Source organism: Anolis carolinensis, chromosome 1, assembly GCF_035594765.1.
Source record: "Anolis carolinensis isolate JA03-04 chromosome 1, rAnoCar3.1.pri, whole genome shotgun sequence".
Lineage (NCBI taxonomy): Eukaryota > Metazoa > Chordata > Lepidosauria > Squamata > Dactyloidae > Anolis > Anolis carolinensis.
In genome coordinates, this window is record NC_085841.1 from 208604776 (window position 1) to 208628481 (window position 23706).

Below are 23706 nucleotides of genomic sequence, written 5' to 3' on the forward strand. Positions count from 1 at the left end.
TAAAAGGAGGAGGTAAACACTCTCCAGACCCTCTGAGAGTCGTGGATTAGAGAGAGCTCTCTCTACCACCTACCCGCCGCCATAACTCCTACACCGGAAGTCTGTATTGGGAGACTTTAATGTACCTGCAGATAGTGTTGGGAATCACCCTGGACTACTCAAGTCTAAATGTAGTCAGATAGATGATTGAGGGAATCCTTTCCCTGTTTCCAAAGCATGCCTAGAGAGGATTCCCCATTGTTTCCTGCTTCCCATCCTATTTAGGTCAGCCCACCCTTTAATGTTTTTAGAAATATGATCTCTCCTAGGGCTTTGACATAACTTCCCCAATTTGGTCCTTTGGAATGTTTATGGCCCTAGAGAAGAGGCGACCCACAAGGCTGGTCGCCATCCCAGCTTCCTGCTTTGTTCCAGAGAGGATGCACCTCTGTCCTCTATTAGTCAAGATATAACTATCTAGAGCTTTGTTATTTTAATCCATCTATGTGTATTAGAACAGGATAGATTAGATAGTTAGCTCCAAACCTTTTCTATCCATCAATGGATTTCTTTTTACCTCAATAAATGCTTTAAAACTTTAAAGCTAACTTTGCATCCCTTTGCCTTCCTGAATACACAGAGGCCGTCCAAACTCACATTGCGTAAGTCTCACGCTGCTGCAATTTTTTACTCTGCTATTTTAATGGGAATTTACCTCATAAAGAGGGTGATTAGAGCTTAACGGCTCTTCCATTCCCAACAGATAGGTTACTGTCTTTTTCGATAGCAAGAGACCTAGTACAATCTATGGAAACAATAGGTTTCTCATTAATGGTGACCAGTCCTACTCATCGAGCTGGGCACACCTTGGACTTGATTTTTAGTATTGGAATACAAGTGACTCTATCTTCAGTTTTAGAGATTCCTTGGTCTGATCACTACATCCTGAACACCCAAGTAAAGAATCCACAGCGACCGGAGACTGAACAAATTTTCGCACGGCCGAGGAAGCTGATGGATCCTATTAGACTTTCGAGTGTCCTTAAAGAACTGGATTACACCGCTGATTCTCTACATGAACGAGTGGAAAACTGGAATAAAAATCTATCAACTGCCTTAGATATAGTTGCCCCTAAATGGGCTTTTCACCCTCGCTGGAATAGATCTCCGTGGTTCACGGATGCATTACGCCAGATGAAACTTGAGCGGAAGAGATTAGAACGTAAATAGCGCAAGAAACCTGATGAAACATCGAAGTCGGCTCTCGAAATACATCAGAAAATCTATGAAGCAGCCACCAGAGAGGCCAAAAAAGAATATAATTCCTCACTGATAGCTTCCGCCAGATCTCGACTTGCTCAAATATTTAAAATTTATTTATTTATTTATTTATTTATTTATTTATTTATTTATTTATAGTATTTATATTCCGCCCTTCTCACCCCGAAGGGGACTCAGGCCGGATCACATTATATACATATAGGGCAAACATTCAATGCCCATATACACATAGAACTGAGAGAGAGACAGACGCAGAGGCAATTGTTCGTAACATCATAAATCCAACCCATCCAGCCAAAGATATGGCCAGTCAAGATAATTACAGCAGAGACCTTTCAGAGCTACTTCATAAATAAGATCAATCTGCTTTGTGAAGGGCTACCTCCCACAGAGGACACATCGAGGGAACTAAAGGCTTTCTGGCCATCTAGTGACAAACTTCTAGAACTTTTTGTGCTATTAGAAATGGAAGATCTGGAAAAGACTCTAGCTGCAGCAAGACCAACTACCTGCTCCCTCGACCCTTGCCCCTCCCGGTTGGTTAAGGAGTGCTGGGAGGGATTAGGAGATCCCTTAAGGAACATCATTAACAGCTCCTTGGAACAAGGAATTTTCCCAGAGTGTCTTAAAGAAGTAGTGGTTCACCCTCTTCTGAAAAAACCAAGTCTAGATGCCGCCATACCTAGTAGCTATAGCCCAGTTTCAAAGCTTCCGTTTTTGAGTAAGGTGGTTGAATGGACAGTGGCAGGACAGCTACAGCAATTCTTAGATGAGACTGCGGGCTTAGACCCCTTTCAATCAGGCTTTTGTCCAGGTCATGGGACAGAGACTGTCTTGGTAGCTATTACTGACGAAATTCGTTGTCAGTTAGACCAGGGCAGATCAGCGCTATTGGTACTCTTGGACCTTACAGCTGCATTCGACACCGTGGACCATGACCTGCTGATCCATCGATTGGCTATGTCTGGTGTACGAGGTTTAGCTCTTAAATGGTTCAATTCGTTTCTCCTGGACCGGAGACAGAGGGTGGAGTGGTCAGGCCAAAGCTCTGAGAGCTCCTGCCTTTGCTGAGGAATTCCCCAGGGTGCTATCCTTTCACCTCTGTTATTTAACATCTATGTCCGACCACTTGCTGGACTAGTGCGGAGCTTTGGCATAGAGTGCTACCAGTATGCAGATGATACCCAGCTACTCTTGTGTCTCGAACATGGGACAACCATGATTCCTGAGAACTTTAAGCTGTGTTTGGAAGCAGTGATGTGAGCGAGTAGACTAAAAGTGAATCCCGCAAAAACTGAGATACTCTGGCCAGGCCAGCCACCAGAGTTAATCCAGTCACTGCCTGATTTCGATGGGGAAGTTCTGGTTCCGTCTGCTACTGTTAAATGCCTTGGGGTTGTGTTGGACTCATCGCTGATGATGGAGGCCCAGATCATAAGTAAGCAGGCCTTTTTTCATCTTTGCCAGGCATGGAAATTGGCATCCTACATTTCGACAGAAGCATTGGCAATGGTAATCACCACTAGGTTGGATTATTGTAACGCCTTATACGCTGGCCTTCCGAAGACAAAAACTGAGAAGATCCTAATGGTCCAAAATGCGGTAGCCAGGCTGCTAGCGGGATCTGTTTGGTTATCTAAGCAATCATGCATGCATTTTCAATGTGGGATGGTTTATGTAGTTAGTTATGTTTGTTGCTTAGTAACCTGAGCCAAGCTGCATTCCAGAGTTGATGACACCCTTTAGTGATTTTTGCATATGAAATGGGAAATGGGAGTATCCTTTCTGGGGACACACAGGAAGTGATGTACAGATGCCTCTTCCTATCTCTCTTTCTCTTCGCTCCTGCCTGACCATGCTATGCTGATGTTCCTGTTTGTTAAGAGATATGTAGAATCCTGAACTGGGCTTTTTTGGAACTAAGATGTTTTTGCCTGTATGACCATCATCATACAAGATTTTGAGTAAACATATTTTTGCTATTCTATTTTGATGTCTCTGATGTTTATTTTATGCGCATGACTTTTTAAAGGGAAAGGGAGGCTGGATATTTTGTCTTATTGTTTATTTCCTTTTTACCTCTGCTCACATAAACCCCTAGTCTTCTGCGTTTTTACTGCTTTGCACCAATATTTAACCATATTGGTATCATAATCTTAACAGGTATGAATATATATTTCTGTTCGGATCATCTATAACAGGGGTCCCCAAACTTTTTAAGCCGAGGGCCGGTCCACAATCCTTCAGACTGTGGAGGGGCCGGATTATCATTTGGAGAAAAAAAAAATACAAACAAATTCCGATGCACACTGCACATGTCTTATTTGTAGTGCAAAAACAACAACAACAACAACAAGAACAAGAACAATGAAAGAACAATACAATATTTTAAAATAAAAACAATATTAACCAACATACATTAATCAGGATTTCAATGGGAAATGTGGTCCTGCTTCTGGCCAATGAGATAGTCAAGTTAATTAGGATTGTTGTTGTTGTTGTTGTTGTTGTTGTTGTTATTTGCCTTCAAGTTATTTCAGACTTTGGGCGAGCCCAAGTCTAAAATTTATGTATTTATTATTTATTTATTTACTGCATTTATTTACTACATTTTTATCACACCCTTCTGACCCCAAAGGGGACTCAGAGTGGCTTACAAATTATATGTGCATACAATATATTATATTATTAGCATAGCACAATATTAGCATTATATATTACTATATTGAACTATACCACTATACTGTAATATTATTAGTAATATTAAATGTAATATAGAACATATAATTAATATTATTATATGGTATTATTATTAGTGTTATATTGTATTACATTACAATATTATTATCAATATTATATGTATATACAATATATTATACAGTAGAGTCTCACTTATCCAACATAAACGGGCCGGCAGAATGTTGGATAAGCAAATATGTTGGATAATAAGGAGGCATTAAGGAAAAGCCTATTAAACATCAAATGAAGCACCAAAACATCATGTTAGACAACAAATTTGGCAGAAAAAGTAGTTCAATACGCAGTAATGCTATGTAGTTATTACTGTATTTATGAATTTAGCACCAAAATATCACTATACCAATATACTGTAAACTGATCAGGATTTCAGTGGGAAGTGTGGGCCTGCTTCTGGCCAATGAGATAATCAAGTAGGATTGTTGCTGTTATTGTGCCTTCAAGTCATTTCAGACTTTGGGCAAGCCTAAGTCTAAAACTGAGGGCGGGGGGGGGGCATGTAAATGGCCTTGGAGGGCCACATCCGGCCCCCGGGCCTTAGTTTGGGGACCCCTGATCTATAAGATCCCATATTACACCGATTCTGAAACAACTGCATTGGCTACCAATAGAACATCGGATCTCTTACAAGATACTGATCCTGACATTTAGAGCTCGAAATGGCCAAGGACCATTATATCTTAGGGACTGCCTCATTCCTTTTTTCTATCAGTGGTCACCTCGATCCTCCCAGGAAAATCTCCTATACGTACTAGGCCCTAGGGAGGTATGCTTGGAAGCTACAAGGCGTAGAGCCTTTTCAACCTATGCTCCAATTCTGCGGAACTCATTGCCTCCATATGTTAGAGCAATGTCGGAGTTTCAATCTTTTGTCAAAGCACTCAAGACTTGGCTGTTTGGTTGTGCATTCAAGTAAATCAGATCTAATTTGCCAAATAGTCACTGTTGAATGTTTTTATGTTGAATGTTTTATATTGTGGAATGATATTTTAACTTGCTCTAGGAGCACTCTGGTGGAGAGTGACTAATTAAGAAATAAAGTGAATTGAATTGAATTGAAGTGAAAGTCAATCAGGGAGGGTCTCTGCATAGAGGTCTGTTGGAAATGAGGCAAGTCTTGTCTGTTGGAGGCAAGTGGGAATGTTGCCATTGGCCAGATTGATTAGCACTGAATGGCCTTGCAGCTTCAATGGCTGGCTGCTTCATGCCTGGGGGAATCACAGGGTTGTTGTATGTTTTTCGGGCTGTATGGCCATGTTCCAGAAGTATTCTCTCCTGATGGCAGGCATCATCAGAGGTTGTGAGGTTATTATATTTTAACTGTATTTTAACCTAATAGAGGCCCCTGGTGGCACACTGCGTTAAAGCGCTGAGCTGCTGAACTTGCGGACCAAAAGGGGCCAGGTTCAAATCCCGGGAGCGGAATGAGCACCCGCTGTTAGCCCCAGCTCCTGCCAACCTAGCAGTTCGAAAACATGCAAATGTGAGTAGATCAACAAGTACCGCTCTGGTGGGAAGGTAACGGCGCTCCATGCAGTCATGCCGCCACATGACCTTGGAGGTGTCTATGGACAACGCCGGCTCTTCGGCTTAGAAATGGAGATGAGCACCAACCCCCAGAGTCGGTCACGACTGGACTTAACGTCAGGGGAAAACCTTTACCCTAACCTACCTTTAACCTGGGAGCCCCAGTGGTGAAGTGCGTTAAAGCACTGAGCTGGAGACTAAAATGTCCCAGGTTCAAACGCTGGGAGCGGCGTGAGCGGCCGCTGTTAGCTCCAGCTCCTGCCAACCTAGCAGTTCGAAAACATGCCAATGTGAGTAGATCAATAGGTACCGCTCCGGTGGGAAGGTAACGGCGCTCCATGCAGTCATGCTGGCCACATGACCTTGGAGGTGTTTACGGACAACGCCGGCTTAGAAATGGAGATGAGCATCAACCCCCAGAGTCAGACATGACTGGACTTAATGTCAGGGGAAACCTTTACCTTTACTTTACCTTTAACCTAATACATTCAGTACTTTTTAATTTTTTTAAATTCCCCCCCTTGTTTTAAATTGATCCAAGTATGTGATTGTTAGCCATTTTGAGGCCCCTCAGGGAGAAAAGCGGGATATAAATAAAGATAATAATAATAATAATAATAATAATAATAATAATAATAATAATAATAACAAAGAGTGAACTGATATGGCCGATAGTGCCTACAAAGAAGTGAAATTTTTGGTGTTCCAGCTGCCATTTCTAAATGTCAAATTGTCACCTCTGGAGCCTTAAAAGTAAACAGTTTGCAAAGTGCAACTCGGATATAGAACTCTATGCTTGGTTTTTGATACACTTCTTGTTAGCAGGGGCCAACATTGTGTGTGCAGGTGTGAGTTACTGATATAACGCAGACAGTATATAGGAGAAAATGTGGTCTAAATCCATGACCTGGATACTGTTACTCAGTTTTTATGAGAAATATATTGTTAACAAGAGAAATTTAAAGTCAGTGTGGCATTGTATTTAAATGGGAATACCTGATTCAAAGCTCAACAAGTGCTCCTGGGCACATCGCTACCTTACAGTTGTAGTTAAGAGATAAAAATCAGACACTCCTCATTAATTCTGCCCATGCAAACTTGCAAAAAAGCCGTGAAAGCTGTGACAAATAATCGGGGTATGGAATAGCCACCTCATACTGAGTGTTAACAATGACCCATCTAACTCAGTTCTCTGCCCTGACCAGTAATGGACCTTGCACATTGTCTGCTTCTTTTGAAAACCCTGTTACTGGATTTGCCAAGGAGTGAATTGGAAGTCCACGATTAACGGACAGTCAAAAGCGAAGGAAAGAGAAAAAATTGCCTCCTCACAAATGTAATGGATTGTGAACTTCAGGGCTTTTTCTGCTAAATTCAGATGTTCTTTTCATATACAGTAGAGTCTCACTTATCCAACGTAAACGGGCCAACAGAACGTTGGATAAGCGAATATGTTGGATAATAAGGAGAGATTAAGGAAAAGCCTATTAAACATCAAATTAGGTTCTGATTTTACAAATTAAGCACCAAAACATCATGTTATCCAACAAATTTGACAGAAAAAGTAGTTCAATACGCAGTAATGCTATGTAGTAATTACTGTATTTACGGATTTAGCACCAAAATATCATGATATATTGAAAACATTGACTACAAAAATGCGTTGGATAATCCAGAACGTTGGATAAGCGAGTGTTGGATAAGTGAGACTCTACTGTAGTTCCCTATGGCAAGTAATCCTCAGAGGTAGATTTACCAATTCCTCCCTCTGAAATACCGCCTTTAGCACCTGGTAATTCTTGGCAGTCTCTCACCTAAATATTAAGCCAGACCCTTAAGTTTCCAAGATAACATGGGATCTAGTGTCTTCAAGGTATTTAGGCTGGTCATAGTTTCATATTGTTTTGTTTAATGTGTTATGATTTGTTGTTCTATTATATTTTGTTATATTGTATTGTTCTGGGCATGGCCCCATGTAAGCCGCCCCGAGTCCCCGTTGGGGAGATGGTGGCGGGGTATAAATTAAGTTTATTATTGGGCCCGGGCTGTGGCGCAGGCGGGAGAGCAAGCCAGCTGCAATTAACTGCAATGAATCACTCTGACCAGGAGGTCATGAGTTCGAGCCCCGCCTATGTTTGTTTGTCTTTGTTCTATGTTAAAAGGCATTGAATGTTTGCCTATATGTGTAATGTGATCCGCCCTGAGTCCCCTTTGGGGTGAGAAGGGCGGAATATAAATGCTGTAAATATTATTATTATTATTATTATTATTATTATTATTATTATTTAAGTAAGGTTTGCATTTTTTTTCGTGTCAGAAGCAGAAGTGTTTGTGAACATCTCTCAATCCTCTAGTGGGAATCTGTGATGTGCTTGGGCTGAGCACTGACCCTCCACCTTGTTGTGCAAACATTTGTTGAAGAAGCTACAGATGGAAAGTTGGAAATAATTTTTTTTCATGTCAGGAGCGACTTGGGAAACTGCAAGTTGCTTCTGGTATAAGAGAATTGGCCGTCTGGAAGGACATTGCTCAGGGAACGCCCAAATGTTTTGATGTTTTTTACCATACTTGTGGGAGGGTTCTCTCATGTCCCTGCATGGAGCTGGAGCTGATAGAGGGAGCTCATTCGTGCTCTCCCCGGGTTGGATTTGAACCAGCCACCTTCAGGTCAGCAACCCAACCTTCAAGTCATCAGTCCTGCCGGCAGGTATGCTGATCTCTCTAATCTGGCAGGTAAAGTACCATGTAAGTTATTTAAGGGCAAAATACTAAAGTCGAGCTTACAAAAACCAATTGAAAGCAATTAGGATTTGAAGATACCTATGCAATGTGGAGAAATGTAATCCATAGCAGGAAGAAATTGGCCCTCTGGAAGTGACCAATGTATAGAATGATTCTGAATAACACTGTTTCCATCAGTGGCATTCAGCATCCCACTGTTTAGGTAGCAATCATAAACAGTTTCTAGAGGATAACAAATGCTCATATGCAAAAGCTATTGCCAGCCAGAGTAGAGAACACACAGTCTTCACAGAGTGAGGTTCCAGCAGTGGTGTGATTACACAACGACAATGGCTTCTCAGTCTGTTGCAGCTTTCTTCTGCCTTCACAGCCGTTGTACCATGTTATCCTCCACCTGCTCCGCCGTTGAGGTCTTAGGGTCTTTGGATTGTTCTTGGTCTGGATCCTCCCCTGTGGCCACTCCTGGGAGTGCATGACTCCAGTGGTTGTGCCCTCAGGTTCATTGGAACACGCAAGCCACGTCAAGGTGACAATCCATCGAGGGGGTTACAGGACCCCCATGAATACTCATTATATACAATGGTGTAGTAAAATGGTGTCCCTAACATAAAATTGTATAATCAAAGTATGCTTTTTGTAGCTTTTTTTGTGGGGGGGGGGGATATTTTTGGAACTTTTAAAAAGTATTTTCAGGCTGCAGATGGTTGATTCCATGGAACCCTTAAATTTGATGGCGGGGAAATCAGACTGAATATTTAAGCTGATGACATTATGATAATTTTATCTCATCATTTAATAGGAATAAGAGAATTAAAAATTATCCTAACAGATATTGAAAAAAAATAAAGGATTGGGAGTAAATATAAAGAAATTATGCATTCTGATGTAAACAAAAAAGAAAAAAGAGAAATAGATAATATAACAGAAATAGGTATGGGTAAGAAGAAAATAAAATATTTGGGAGTGACTATACATAAGAATATGGGAAAGATGGTGGAGATTAATTATAAACAGACATGGAAGAAAATTTCTAACAATATGGAAAATTGGAAAAGCAAATATCTGAGCACCTTAGGGAAAATAAAAGCAACTAAAATGTTCCAAGTTTTTCCACTGGAAATTAAACAAGGACAATTTAATATTTGGAATAGAACTATCAAGAAATGGATCTTAGGAGAAAAGATATCTAGACTACCAAATAAAATATACTTTACACATCAGGAAGATCTGGGGTGGGGAATCCCAAATTTAGAACTATACTATGAAGCGTTCCAGATAAAACCATTATTCGAAAATATGAGAGAGAAAAGATATTTAAGACAGGGGAAGGAGTTAATAAGAGAGAGGCAAGTTTTGGAATTTTTACAAGAAACTTGGAAACAAGCATTAAAAGAACAAGAGACCCCAGAAAATTGTCATTAAAAATTTGGGAAAAAATGGAAATTTAAATGGATGCCAGGAACATCAAAATGGACCCCAATCAAAAGCCTTTATGAGAAGGAGTTTGAGTCCAGCTGGTGGAGAGAAATGATGGCCAAAGGATACTATAGGATTAAAGATTTATATGATACTAGCTGTGCCCGGCCACGCGTTGCTGTGGCGAAGTATCGTGGTATGGGAAATAAAGTATTGAGGAATTGGTGGTTGTTAAGGTAAAGGGTAAAGGTTTTCCCCTGTAGAATAAAATCTTACTTATCCAACATTCGCTTATCCAATGTTCTGGATTATCCAATGCAGTCTGCCTTTTAGTAGTCAATGTTTTTGTAGTCAGTGTTTTAAATTCATTGTGATATTTTGGTGGTAAATTTGTAAATACAGTAATTACTACATAGCATTACTGCACATTGAACTATTTTTTCTGTCAAATCTGTTGTATAACATGTTTTGATGCTTAATTTGTATAATGATTACCTAATTTGATGTTTAATCGGCTTTTCCTGAATCCCTTCTTATTATCCAACATATTCACTTATCCAACATTCTGCCAGCCTGTTTATGTTGGATGAGTGAGATTCTATTGTATATTTATAATCTTATATTATCTGCTTAGAACTGGATTATATGAGGCCCCTTCTACACAGCTGGATAAAATGCACACTGAAGTGGATTATATGGCAGTGTGGAGTCAAGGTAATCCAGTTCAAAGCAGATAATATAAGATTCTAAATGGGTTGTATAGCTGTGTGGAAGGGCCTTGAGTCTACACTGCCATATAATCCAGTTAAAATCTGCTAATCTGTATTTTATAGGCAGTGGGGAAGAGGCCTAAGTGAGGCCTAACTCTGCCTGTCCCCTGGGCTGAGTGGGTTGCTAGAAGATAAGTGGGCGGAGCTTAGCTTTCTAACTGGCAGCAATTGGATAAAAACAATTATTCATCTCCCTCTAAATAGGACTTTATTTTTCTTTTCTTTTTGTTGTATGAACGCAGAGGCATGGATGAGGGCTTGTGCTGCCAAGTTTAGTGTTTCTGGGATGTGTAGTTTTGTTGTTTTGTCCTAGGCCGAAATTTCATTACCCTTTTATATATATAGATGAACGACCATCTTATCCCCATAAACAGAATAAGATAATGGGAGATAAAAATTGGATTAATATATTAGGACTATATAATAAACTGAAACAAGGGAAATATGGAGAATGTATAGTTAAGGAGAGTATGATGGAAGACATAATTAAGAAAGTACAGATTTCAGAGAAAGGGCTGGTGGGAGTAATATACAAAGGGATGATCAAAGATGAGGAATATATCATAAGAACATTACAAGACCAATGGCAAAAAGAGGGGGTACTTACAAGACAAATAATAGAGAACTTAAAAAGAGAGGCCACAAAAATTAAAACCGAGAAGTACAAAGAAATGGAAAGGAAATTCATATGGAAATGGTACCGTACCCCAGCACAATTAGCAAATATGATGAGGAATAAAAATTCAACATGTTGGCATTGTGGAGTAGGTAAGGGATGGTATGCCCACATGTGGTGGGAATGTCTAAGGGTAAAAACATTTTGGGAAAAAATAACAGGGAAAATAGAGGAATTATTTAGAATTTCACACCAAGTAAACATGGAATTAATGTGGATGGGGATATTAGGTAACAATAAAATTAACATTAAATATCAAGATCTATTCAAAGCTATGATTCTTGCAGGGAAGGCAGTAATAGCTTGGGGCTGGAGAGACGAAAAAAAGTGGAATCTGGTGAATTGGAATAACTATTTGTTTGACCAGGTCCAATCAGAAATTATTGCAAATGTAACCTCTGAGGATAAGAAGGAAGATAAAATGAGGAAAATTAAAGAGAAATGGAAAATATATTCGGATTGGATAAAAAGAGGCGAAGCCAATGTAACTTATTGTACAGAAATGGGAAAAGTTGTGCTCATGGATGGAGTTAAATTTCTAATGGAATTGTGGTATGGGATAGGGGTGGGAGGAGGGGAGGGGGAGGGGGAGGTTAAGGGGAAAAAAGAATGAATCAAACTACAGGAAAGGAGATTCCACCTGAACATCAGGAAGAACTTCCTCACTGTGAGGGCTGTTCGGCAGTGGAACTCTCTCCCCCGGACTGTGGTGGAGGCTCCTTCTTTGGAGGCTTTTAAGCAGAGGCTGGATGGCCATCTGTCGGGGGTGCTATGAATGCGATTTCCTGCTTCTTGGCAGGGGGTTGGACTGGATGGCCCATGAGGTCTCTTCCAACTCTACTATTCTATGATTCTATGATTCTATGAATAGAATGATGATATATTAGATATGTGAGTAGACAATATAGAAGGGAAGAGGATGAAGAAATGTGGTAATAGATAAATGATGTGTAGATATGAACGTATGTATTAAACGTGCAATATACTCACAACATGAAATATAAGATAATATCAATAAAAATATATTTAAAAAGATTCCATGAAACCTTCAGACATGAAGGACTATTTGTACATAGTCAAAACATTATTTACACAAAAGTTAAAACAGAAGTAAATAATAGTACAATATAAAAACAATATAAGAACAAAGATCATGATAAAATCCCTGCTATTGAACAGAGACTGTGACTTTTTAATCTCACAGTGGGTGATTATCAGTTCATCTGTGCAAGAACACTAAACATTTTGGCATTTTTGTTAATTGTGACTCTGTTGATTACACTTCTTCTCTCAAACATCTATGAAACTTATGTGTACAACTTCTCTAAGAAATTACATTGATTTCCAAGCAAATATCAACAGCATTGTGTTGGCAATCTCTATCTATAGTTCGTGTCAATGGATTTAACCACCCATGGTTTGTAAATATTTAAAAATAATAAAAAAGGTTAAGGTAAAGGTTTTACCCTTACGTTAAGTCCAGTTGGTGCTCATCTCCATTTCTAAGCCAAAGAGCCGGCGTTGTCCGTAGACACCTCCAAGGTCATGTGGCTGGCATGACTGCATGGAGTGCCGTTAGGATTATAATAATAAAATAATAATAATCCTAAAAGCAAACTGTGTTTGTTGCCATCTTATATAAGGGATGCCACTTTAATATATGATATATAATGGAACTTGAACACCCACAGATTTTGGCATTCACGGGGTGCTCTGGAATCAAACTCCATGGATAGCAAGGGCCCACTCATGCCTCCCTCTACTATTAGGACCATTTTTTGGCCCCACTTCTCACCATTAAGATGATTTAGATTATACTTTTTACCATATGGCACTGATATAACCCCCCCCCCCCATCCAATATGCCTGACATGGGGGGGGGGGAGTTGAAACTTTTTTTTTTTTTAGCAAATCATGAACAGTAGTTCCATAACGCAAAATGTTTTAGAAATCAGGCTCCATCAATAAACTTCTGTGGACACTCATGGGGATTTGGTTAATCGGTTAAAATTGATAATTAAACTAGGTTTTTTTTTAACCTGAAAAAATTCAAGGGGGAGTTGAACCCCTAACCCCCCCCCCCCCACTACAGCCCTACCCTGGCATTGGGTTTCCCACCTTCAAGCAAGATTTCTAAGCATATGAGGGGAGCCCTGCACCATCCAAGAATAGAAAAAAAACAGGCAGTGTCCGTGAAGGCATTGTTTGGGACTACAGTAGAGTCTCGCTTATCCAACCTTCACTTATCCAACATTCTGGATAATCCAACGCAGTCTGCCTCCTGCCTGGATCCACAGTTGTTTCTCTAGGTAGCAAAGACTGAATTTTCTACGGATTTAACTTCCGACAATATTGTTACTGTAAGTTCATTTTATGCAATTCTATATTTATTTGTAGTCAATTTGTTAGTAGCCAATGTTTTTGTAGTCAATATTTTCAATACATTGCGATGGTTTGGTGCTAAATTCATAAATAAAGTAATTACTGCATAACGTTATTGTGTGTTGAACTGTTTTTTCTGTCAATTTGTTGTGAAACATAATGTTTTTGTGCCTAATTTGTAAAATCGTAACGTAATTCGATGTTTAATAGGATTTTCCTTAATCCCTCATTATCCGACATTTTTGCTTATCCACATTCTGCTGGCCCATTTATGTTGGATAAGTGAGACTCTACTGTATATTTACATCAGGCATGGGCAAACTTCGGCCCTCCAGGTGTTTTGGACTTTAACTCCCATAATTCCTCACAGTAGACTGTTAGGAATTATGAGAGTTCAAGTCCAAAACACCTGGAGGTCAGAAGTTTTCCCATGCCTGATGTACACTGCAGAATGAATGCAAGTGTGGTTCTGCTTGATCTGCCATGGCCCAATGTTATGGGATGCCTGAGAGTTCTTTAGCCTCTGGGTAGCTGTGACTTTTCCGGGCTGTATTGCCATGTTCCAGAAGCATTCTCTCCTGACATTTTACCTGCATCTATGTCAGGAATCCTCAGCAGTTGTGAAGTCTGTTGGAAACTAGTCAAGTGGGATTTATATATCTGTGGAAGGTTCGAGGTGGAGCTCCCGCTGGCACAGCGGGTTAAACCTCTAAACTGCGGAATTTTCTGACAGAAAGGTTGGCGGTTTGAATCCGGGGAGCTGGGTGAGTTCCCGCTGTTAGCCCCAGCTTCTGCCAACCTAGCAGTTCAAACATGTAAATATGAGTAATTATTATTATTATTATTATTAAACTTTATTTGTACCCCGCTAGCATCTCCCGAAGGACTCGATGCTGCTTACAAAGGCCAAGGCCTCAACACACAATATAACAATACAAAACAAAAGGCAAATTAAAACAATTAAAACAGTATAAACAACAAGCAGTAAACAATACGCTAAAACACAATAAAACTGGGCCGGGCCAGAGTAATGGGTACAAGATTAAAAGTGCTGATGTGACAGGTGAAATATAAAGCTTATAGGGCAAGTGCAGGGTGCGATATGCAATCTAAGTTCTAATAAAGTGCTTATAGGACTTGGTATTGGAGATTTCCTATTAATTTGGGAAGGCACATTGGAACAGCGAGGTCTTCAAGTTCTTTCTGAAGACTGCCAATGTAGGGGCCTGTCTGAGATCCTTGGGGAGGGTGTTCCAGAGTCGGGGGGCCACCACAGAGAAGGCCCTGTCTCGTGTCCCCACCAACCGCGCTTGCGACGCAGGCGGGATCACGAGCAGGGCCTCTCCAGATGACCGAAGTGAACGCGTGGGTTCGTAGACGGAGATGCGGTCACGGAGGTAGGATGGTCCCAAACCGTTCAGGGCTTTGTAGGTAAGCACCTGCACCTTGAATTGGGCTCGGAAAGTAAATGGCAGCCAGATCAATAGGTACTGCTCAGGTGAGAAGGTAACGGAGGTCTATGCAGTCATGCCGGCCACATGACCTTGAGACGTCTACGGACTGCTCTTCCGCTTAGAAATTGAGATGAACTTCCAGAATCAGAAGCAACTAGATTTAATGTCAGGGGAAAACCTTTAACTGAACCTAATGTTCAGGGTGGGAGAAAGAACTCTTGTCTGTTGGGGGCAGGTGAGAATGTTGCAATTAGCCACCTTGATTAGCATTGAATAGCCTTTCAGCTTCAAGGTCTGGCTGCTTCCTGCCTGAAAGATGGGAGGTGTTAGGTGGCCCTGGATCCACTCTGAACCACCTGCACACTTGAGCCGGGCGTCAAAAGGCTGCAATAAAATGAGCAGAAAGCGTCCCTCCGCCTGGGCTGCATGCGAGAAACCAGGAAGGCGGGAGAAGCAGCAGCAGCAGCGGCAGGAATGAAAAGCGCGCGGGGAGAAGCAAGAGGCGCGTGGCTTTTATTTGAGGGTTCCTAAATAAATAAGAGCCCACTTTCCTCCTTGGCTTGGCCTGGGCCCGGCTCCTTTCTCCTCCTCCTCCTCCTCCTTCCCCGGCGACCTTTCCCCTCTCCAGTCCCCGCCCAACAGGGAAGCGCGGCCCGCCTGTTCCGCCGGCTGGAAGCAGCAGCAACAGTAGTAGCGGCAGCGGCAGCAGCGTGGCGGGAGAAGGGAGCGCAGGACCACCCTCCTCTTCTTCCAAGAGCGAAGGTGAAGCAGAAAGAATGAGAGAAAGGGAAGGGCAGGAAGCAGGCAGGCAGGGCGGCCTTCTAAATCCAGAGGGCGGCTGGAGGGATCTTTCCCAGGCGAGAGGAGCTGTTGCCACGCGGGAGGGAAGGCATGAGGGAAGGGCCCGCGCGCAGAGGCCTGCTCCCCCGTTCCCACGCGTGTCTCGGGGTGGCTGGGAGGGCTGCTCCTGGGGGCGTTTCCAAGCTGGGAAGCCGGGTTAACAGGGAAGAGGCCGCAAGGAAGGGACGGGGAGGCGGGCAGGCCCCCTTCAGAGGCACAGGGCGGGAGAATTCCTAACAGCCAGCTATTAGGAATTGTGGGTGTTGGAATCCAAAACACCTGGAGGGCCCAAGTCTGCCCATGCTTGGACCAATCCCTCGCCAATCTCTGGCTAAAGAGCTTCACATCATGTGCATCCACACCAGCTGTTTATCCCTCCCTTGCCAGCAGGCTTAATGGTAGGAAATTCTGGGAGTTGGAGGCCCAAGCAGCTGGAAGGCCGCAGGGTTGAGGATACCTGATCTCCAGTTAAACACCACTTTGGCTCAATGCAGTGGAAAGTTTGACATGCTGGAATGTGTCCAGAGGAGGGCAACTAAAATGATCAAGGGTCTGGAGAACAAGCCCTATGAGGAGTGGCTTAAAGAGCTGGGCATGTTTAGCTTGCAGAAGAGAAGGCTGAGAGGATACATGATGGGGGCCATGTATAAATATGTGAAGGGAAATTATAGGGAGGAAGGAGCAAGCTTGTTTTCTGCTGCCCTGGAGACTAAGACGTGGAACAATGGCTTCAAATGACAGGAAAGATAGGAAAGATATCTGGAAGGTTCAGGGTGTCTGTTGGAGGCAAGTGTGAATGTTGCAATTAATCACCTTGATTAGCATTGAAAAGCCTGGCAGCTTGAAAACCTGGTGCTTCCTCCCTTTGTTGGTAGGTGTTGGCTGGCCCTGGTTATTTCTTGTCTGGAATTCCCCTGTCTTATTTACTGTCTTGATTTTAGAGTTTTTAAATACTGGTAGCCAGACTTTGTTCATTTCCCTGGTTTCCCCCTTTCTGTTCAAATTGTCCACATGCTTGTGGATTTCAATGGCTTCTCTGAGTAGTCTGACATGATGGTGGTTCGTGTGGTCCAGCATTGTGTTCTCAAATAATATGTTGTGTCCAGGTTGGCTAGAGACCTTGTTAACCTATAGCTCCCATGATTCCACAGCATTGGACCGTGGCAGCTAAAGTGGTGCCAAACAGTTTTCATTCCACAGAGTTGATGCACCCTCACTCAGCATTGGTTCTGTGTCCCTGTGTTCACAATAGGCAGGATATTTTACAGTCAGAATGATGTCCAAATCCTCCTGCAGGTTTCTTTGAGTGAGTGGGAAATGTTTCGCTGGCTGCCACCCAGAGTGGAGGGCATCCACTTGGAGGTGGAGCCAGGCGTGGGGTGGTGCAGCTCAATCCCTCCTTGGATTTGCTGAGGCTGGCTATTTTTAGCCTGGCCTTTCCAGGGGCTTTGGTTGTCAGTCCCTGCTCCTTTGGCCTTGCGAGGTGCAGGGAGGGTGCCATGCACAGCTCTATGGCCCTGCCTGCAGCCTGGCCTCTGTCCCTTTTGTCGCCTCTTGAAAAGGCCTCCCCTTCTTATGTTTGGCTCCCCAAAAGGTATGTGCTGGATTTTAGAGAGAATGTGTTTGTGTTGTTGAGCATATACATGCTGCCCTTTGATGGTAGAATTTGGGATTTAAAATATTTTGTGTCTGGGTTCCTGTGAGTTTTCGGGGCTGTATGTTCCAGAAGCATTATCTCCTGAAGTTTCGCCCACAACTATGACAGGCACCCCCAGATGATGCCACCTTGATTAACATTGAATAGCCTTGCAATTTCAAAGCCTGGCTGTTTCCTGCTTGGGGGAAACTTTTGTTGGGAGGTATTAGCTGGCTCGAATTGATTCATGTCTGGAATTCCCCTGTCTTCTGAGTGCTGTTCTTTATTTACTCTCCTGATTTTAGAGTTTTTTAAATATTGGTAGCCAGATTTTGTTCATGGCTGCTAGGCCAATCAATGCTAATAAAGTAAGTAAGTAACTTTATTTTTCTTTCCCGCCACCATCTCCCGGCTGGGACTCGGGGTGGCTAACACAGGACAAAAGCCCAAAAATACAAATAGGTAGAACAGTTAAAACATGTTACGATAAAATACAGTAAAATCGACAATTATACAAACAGTTACCTTAAGCAAACAATGCAATAGACCATCAAAACTCAATTAACAATTAAAATCAAATTAAAATAAAATAGAATAATGGATCAACCAGGTTGGTGGAGGGGATAGCATGGAGGAGCCACTTGACTAAAGTGCAAAAATATAGTTCTAAAGTGCTTTGGGGTCAAGGACAAAGTGCAAATGTTTCTAGACCGATGGAGTGGGAGACGGACGTCCAAATTATTATGGAAAGAGGGACCTGTGCGGACAAAGGAGTATTAATCTAACTTTTGGTATTGGGGACTGATTTATTCAAAAGCGCAGCTAAAAAGCCAGGTTTTTAGCTGCTTTTTAAAAGAGGCAAGGGTGGGTGCCTGCCTGATCTCCCACTGGAGGGAGTTCCAGATCCGGGGGGGCAACTACTGAGAAGGCCCGCTCCCTTGTCCCCGCCAGCCAAGCCTGCGATAAAGGCAGGAGCGAGAGAAGCTGGCCAGTTGTTACATTCATACTTGTCTCAAGTAGACTGGAGTTTTTTCTCACTCCTTGAACATTCCACAGATGTTCCACTTGTCTAGTTTTCAACACCTCACAACCTCTGAGGATACCTGCCATAGATGTGGGCAAAACATCAGGAGAGAATGCTTCTGGAACATGGCCTTACAGCCTGGAAAACTCACAGCAACCCAGTGATTCTGGCCATGAAAGCCTTCAACTACACATATTTTGTGTCTGCTTTTTTATTTATTTCAGATGCCCCCCAAAAAGGGAGGTGATGGAATTAAGCCACATCCAATCATCGGACGATTTGGGACGTCCCTAAAAATTGGCATTGTTGGATTGCCAAATGTTGGGTAGGTGACTGACATGGATAAAGATTTGCTTAGTCATTCTGAAGAACGGCCTCTTGAATATATCAGAGAGCTTTCATTCTGCAGTGTGTACACTGTGAAGTCTGCTGCAAGGTATTTCTTGTGACTGTTTTCACTTAAGGTGATGCTTTATTATTATTACTACTATTGTTATTGTTTAGGTAAGATAATTCATGAACCAAATGGCTGTGCTAACTTGCCAGTATGGCTATTCTAAAGTAGAATTTATAAATTGCTAAAATCTAATTTAATGAACAACTTTAAAGATACATGAATTTCTATGCATGAAATAAAAATAACTTTCTGCTCTGTTCCCAGGAGATTAAAGTTGCATGTGTATTAACATTTACAAGCAAAATAACTTTAAAAATTTAATTCTCTGTCCAGGAACAATTATCATATATACTCGAGTATAAGCTGAGTTTTTCAGCCCTTTTTAGAGCTGAAAAAGCCCACTTGGCTTATACTTGAGTGAGGGTCCTGACCAACTTATATTCGTGTCGGCTTATATTCAAGTATATAGGTAATCAGAGTTGGACAGTCTTATCTTAAATTAGTTTTATGTAAATATGCAATAACATTTAACCTACTGATGCTTCAATTAATGTAATTTTATTGGTATCTATTTTTATTTTTGAAATTTACCAGTAGCTGCTGCATTTCCCACCCTCGTCTTAAACTCGAGTCCATACGTTTTTCCAGTTTTTTGTGGTAAAATTAGGTGCCTCGGCTTATATTTGGGTTAGCTTATACTCGAGTATATACGGTACATTCATTATATTTTATCAAAGATCTACACAAAAGGCCACAAATCAGTGTTTCATTGAATTAGATGCGGAGAAAAACAGAACAATGCCGCCCTTGATCATTTTAAAAGGTGTGTAGAAAATAAAAGGAGTCTTGGTATTTAGCAATAACAGTCGGGGTTGTACCGGAAGACACATTGGCCGACATCTTAACCTATCTGTGGCTAATCTATTGGGAATGGACTGCATTGGGTATTGAAAATAGAGAGGTCAAAGTACAAGAGTTTTAGTATCAGCTTGTCGGCATTTTTCTGATTGTTTACTTAAACATTTTGTAATTGACAGTGATAATTATGTGAGAAGAATAAAAGGTCTTTATAACCACACACTTTCAAAGTGTTCAGTGTATTGGATGTTCTGAGACCACCTCTATCTAGGTTAGAGCCCTGGAGTCTCTGACAGAATAGGCAAGAATTGACAGCGAAATACTGGGAAATAGTGTCTCGGAGACAGTTCAATAGCAGTTCAATTTTAATGGGTCCCCCTGGGGAGAAGAGCGGTATATAAAATAAATAAATGAACAGGAAAGTGATGTTAGAGTGGTTTACGAAAAGCACTGTGGAAGAAGTGAGTTCTTAAAAAGAAAATGAAGGAGGCTAGTGGCTTGATAAATATAACCAGTGAAGCTTGTTTCAGGCAAAGGGGCTCATGTTATGTAAGCTGGTATGTCGGCTCACTACAGCCACTCCTAAATGACGACATGAGACTCGCTGTGTTCTCACTAGAAATTTTACTATAGGAAACATGAAAAAGCCAAGAATGTGAGGCACCGGTCAGCATTCGTTTATATACCCTCCCCCTCATTCAAAGACATAGTTCCCGTCCGACAAAACCCCACGAAGTTTCCCCGCCAAGTCCAGCAGCCATTTCTTCTCAGGGTTACAAGTTGCAGGTGTCTTATCAGTTCATAATGTCAGTGACCCTGATTTCTGGCGCCATAATCCAGGCCCTGGAAGCAGGGTTCTGACACTGGTATTCTGAGAAGGAGGCAACTATCCAGAATTAAGATAAACGGGTCAAGGTGAATGAAAGGTTGAATTATGTAATGATTGGTAACAATCTTGTAATTCATTTCAATGGTACGTAATGGCCTTACCTTTTAATACTGTAGATCTCTGGGTTGCTGTGAGTTTTCCAGGCTATATGGCCATGTTCCAGAAGCGCTCTCTCCTGACATGTCACCCACATCTATGGCAGGCATCCTGAAAGGTTGTGAGGTTTGTTGGAAACTAGGAAAGGCATTTATATATCTGTGGAAGGTCCAGAGTGGGAGAAAGAAGTCTTTTCTGTTTGAGGAAAGTGTGAATGTTGCAATTTATCGCCTTGATTGAATAGCCTTGCAGCTTCAAAGCCTGGCTGCTTCTTGCCTGGGGGAGTCCTTTGTTGGAAAGTGATTAGCTGGCCCTGATAGTTTCTTGTTTGGAATTCCTGTGTTTTCTGAGTGTTGTTCTTTATTCACTATCCTGATTTTGGAGTTTTTAAAAAAATACTGGTAGCCAGATTTTGTTCATTTTCATGGTCTTCTCCTTTTTGTTGAAATTGTCCACATGCTTGTGGAATTCAATGGCTTCTCCGTGTAGCCTGACAAGATGGTTGTTAGAGTGGTCCAGCATTTCTGTGTTCTCAATATGTCCAGGTTGCTTCATCAAGTGCTCTGCTATGGGTGACTTCTCTGGTTGAATTAGTCTGCAGTGTTCCTTGATTTGTGTTTGGGCAATGCTGCATTTGGTGGTCCCTATGTAGATGTGTCCACAGCGGTCCTTTGGTGAACGTAGCATTTGCTGGATTTTATTGATGGGTCTGTAGATAGTTTGTATGTCTTGTAGGTTTCTTCATCAGCTTCCCTATGCGGTCAGTGGTTCCCTTGATGTATGGTAAGAACTATTTTCCTCTGGGTGGATCTTTGGTTTGTTATTGGCGTTGCAGCTCTTCTGATGTCTGTGGTGGAGTATCCATTGGCCTGTAGAGCCCACTGTAGATCTCTTGTCACAAACTGGAATGTAATAGTAGTGTCAGTTCACATTACTTGTTGAGTTTTTCTTTATTCTGGGTCTTCAAATCATTTTTGACTTACATTTACCCTGTTATTATGTTTCCTTGGCCAGATTTGATCAGAGAGGGGTTTGCCACGGCTCCAGTTTAGGCTGAGATAGTATGACTTTGCTAAAGTCATCCAGTGGGCTTTTGTGGCCATATGGGGACTCCTAGTTATTTAAAACCCATCCTGCTCTTTTCCCGAAGATCTCAGGGTGTCTTATGATAAAATCGTAACCACCAGTCCATACCATGCTGTCTCTGACATTGCTCCTGCCACTTATTTTAGAGTACTCCCATTGCACTTAACAGTAGAAACTCAACATAAGCTTTCAGTCATCTTCATATAAAACTGATGAACCTTCTCTGGCCATGAAATGTGGCCAGAGATGATACAACTTTGAGGAACATTAATGTGTCAGGAGCAGAGGCGGTTCAACTGCCAGGCGAACCAGGCACTTGCCTGTGGTGCCATTCTGTAAGGGGCGCAGTGGAGGCACTCCCAGGTGTGCGCGCACTCACCGCCTCCTCTCGGCTTTGGTCTGGGCCCGCTTGGCAGGCCGAAGCTGAGCGGGCTGAGACCAGAGCCAAGAGGAAGCGAGGGGTGTGCACGCACGCATGCGTGCGCACCCGGGCAAGCACCCCCTGCCTCCTTTCGGCTTTGGTCTGGATGGCCACCTCTGCCCAACCTCAAGGTACATCTCTCTCCCCTTGTAGGTGGTTTAGCCTGACTTGGGTTGCCCTGGCTCAAGGCTAAGGAACCCTGGGAGATGTAGTTTCCCCAGGTCTGCAGCCTCCAGGTGGCAGGAGGCAGCCCTGTGCCGGTGGGAGGGGAGATGAAGGGGTGGCCAGAGCTGGGCGCCAGGGCCCACCTTCTCTCCTTTGCCTCTGACAAACATGGCTACGGTGGCTGCCTCTCCGCCTGTGAAGGTAAGGCTCTCTGCCTTCAAGGCGCCTGGGCTCTTCCCTCCCACCCTCTTTCATTATAACCCCATCCCCTTCCTCCTTCTCCCCTTCCTTCCCTCGCTCTTGCTCTCATGGGGCCTTTTGCACGAGGGCAAAGCTTTTCTGGGGGATGGAGACCCATGCCATCGCAGCCTGCCTCAGGGAAGCACTAAAAAGGCACCTCGCTCCATTTCCTTCTCTTTGTATTGTTCAGGCTTGGAAATGTGGCCCTGCTCTCTTTTTCACTTTGCAAGGCTTGTCTTAGGACAGGCATGGGCAAACTTGGCCCCTCCAGGTGCTTTGGACTTCAACTCCCACAATTCCTAAGAGCTGGTAGGCTGTTAGGAATTGTGGGAGTTGGAGTCCAAAGCACCTGGAGGGCCCAGGTTTGCCCATGCCTGCCTTAGGACATCAAGGCGACTTGGGAGAGCATCTACATGGCAAAATGAATGCGTTTTAACTCCATGGTTCAAGGGAATCTTGGGAGTTATCCTTTTATAGCCCACCCTTTTTTGCCAGTGCATTACCAAGCTGATTTTCAGCAGGGTTGCTGTGAGTTTTCTGGGCTGTATGGCCATTTTCCAGAAGCATTCTCTCCTGATGTTGTCACCCATATCTATGGCAGGCATCCTCAGAGGTTGTGAGGTCTGTTGGAAGCTAGGTAAGTAGTGTTTATATATCTGTGGAAAGTCCAGGGTGGGAGAAAGAGCTGCCTGTTTGAGTCTAGTGTGAATGTTGCAATTGGCCAGCTTGATTAGCATTTAATGGCCTTGCAGACTCAAAGCCTGGCTGCTTCCTCTCTGGGGGCATCCTTGGTTGGGAAGTGTTAGCTGGCCCTGATTGTTTCCTGTCTGGAATTCCCCTGTTTTCAGAGTATTGTTCTTTATTTAGGCTTTTCCTTAATCCCTCCTTAATATCCAACATTTTCGCTTATCCAATGCTTTTATTTTTCAGTGATTGGTTTTTTTTTGGGGGGGGGGGCTAAATTCTGTTCGCCTATGCTTGAAAATTACCTTGGGCCTGCCCTGGTCAGGAAGGAATTTTTTCTCATCCTTTTATATACAAGGGCAAAACACCATTTTAAAAGATAGCCT

General features: G+C 42.5%; 1 protein-coding gene across 3 annotated transcripts in view; it reads left to right on the forward strand.

Annotated features, from left to right (window-relative positions):
• The first annotated feature begins 15591 nt into the window (after window positions 1-15591).
• The window catches only part of ola1 (Obg like ATPase 1), a 183895-nt gene continuing 175780 nt past the window's right edge, over window positions 15592-23706 (forward strand). The window contains exons 1-2 of one of the 3 annotated variants that reach the window (XM_003225637.4): window positions 15592-15746; window positions 18709-18809. In XM_003225637.4, coding sequence (XP_003225685.1) covers window positions 18709-18809 — 101 coding nt within the window. In that variant the 5' untranslated portion in view covers window positions 15592-15746. The other 2 variants (XM_008118112.3, XM_008118113.3) reach the window with 2 other exon arrangements.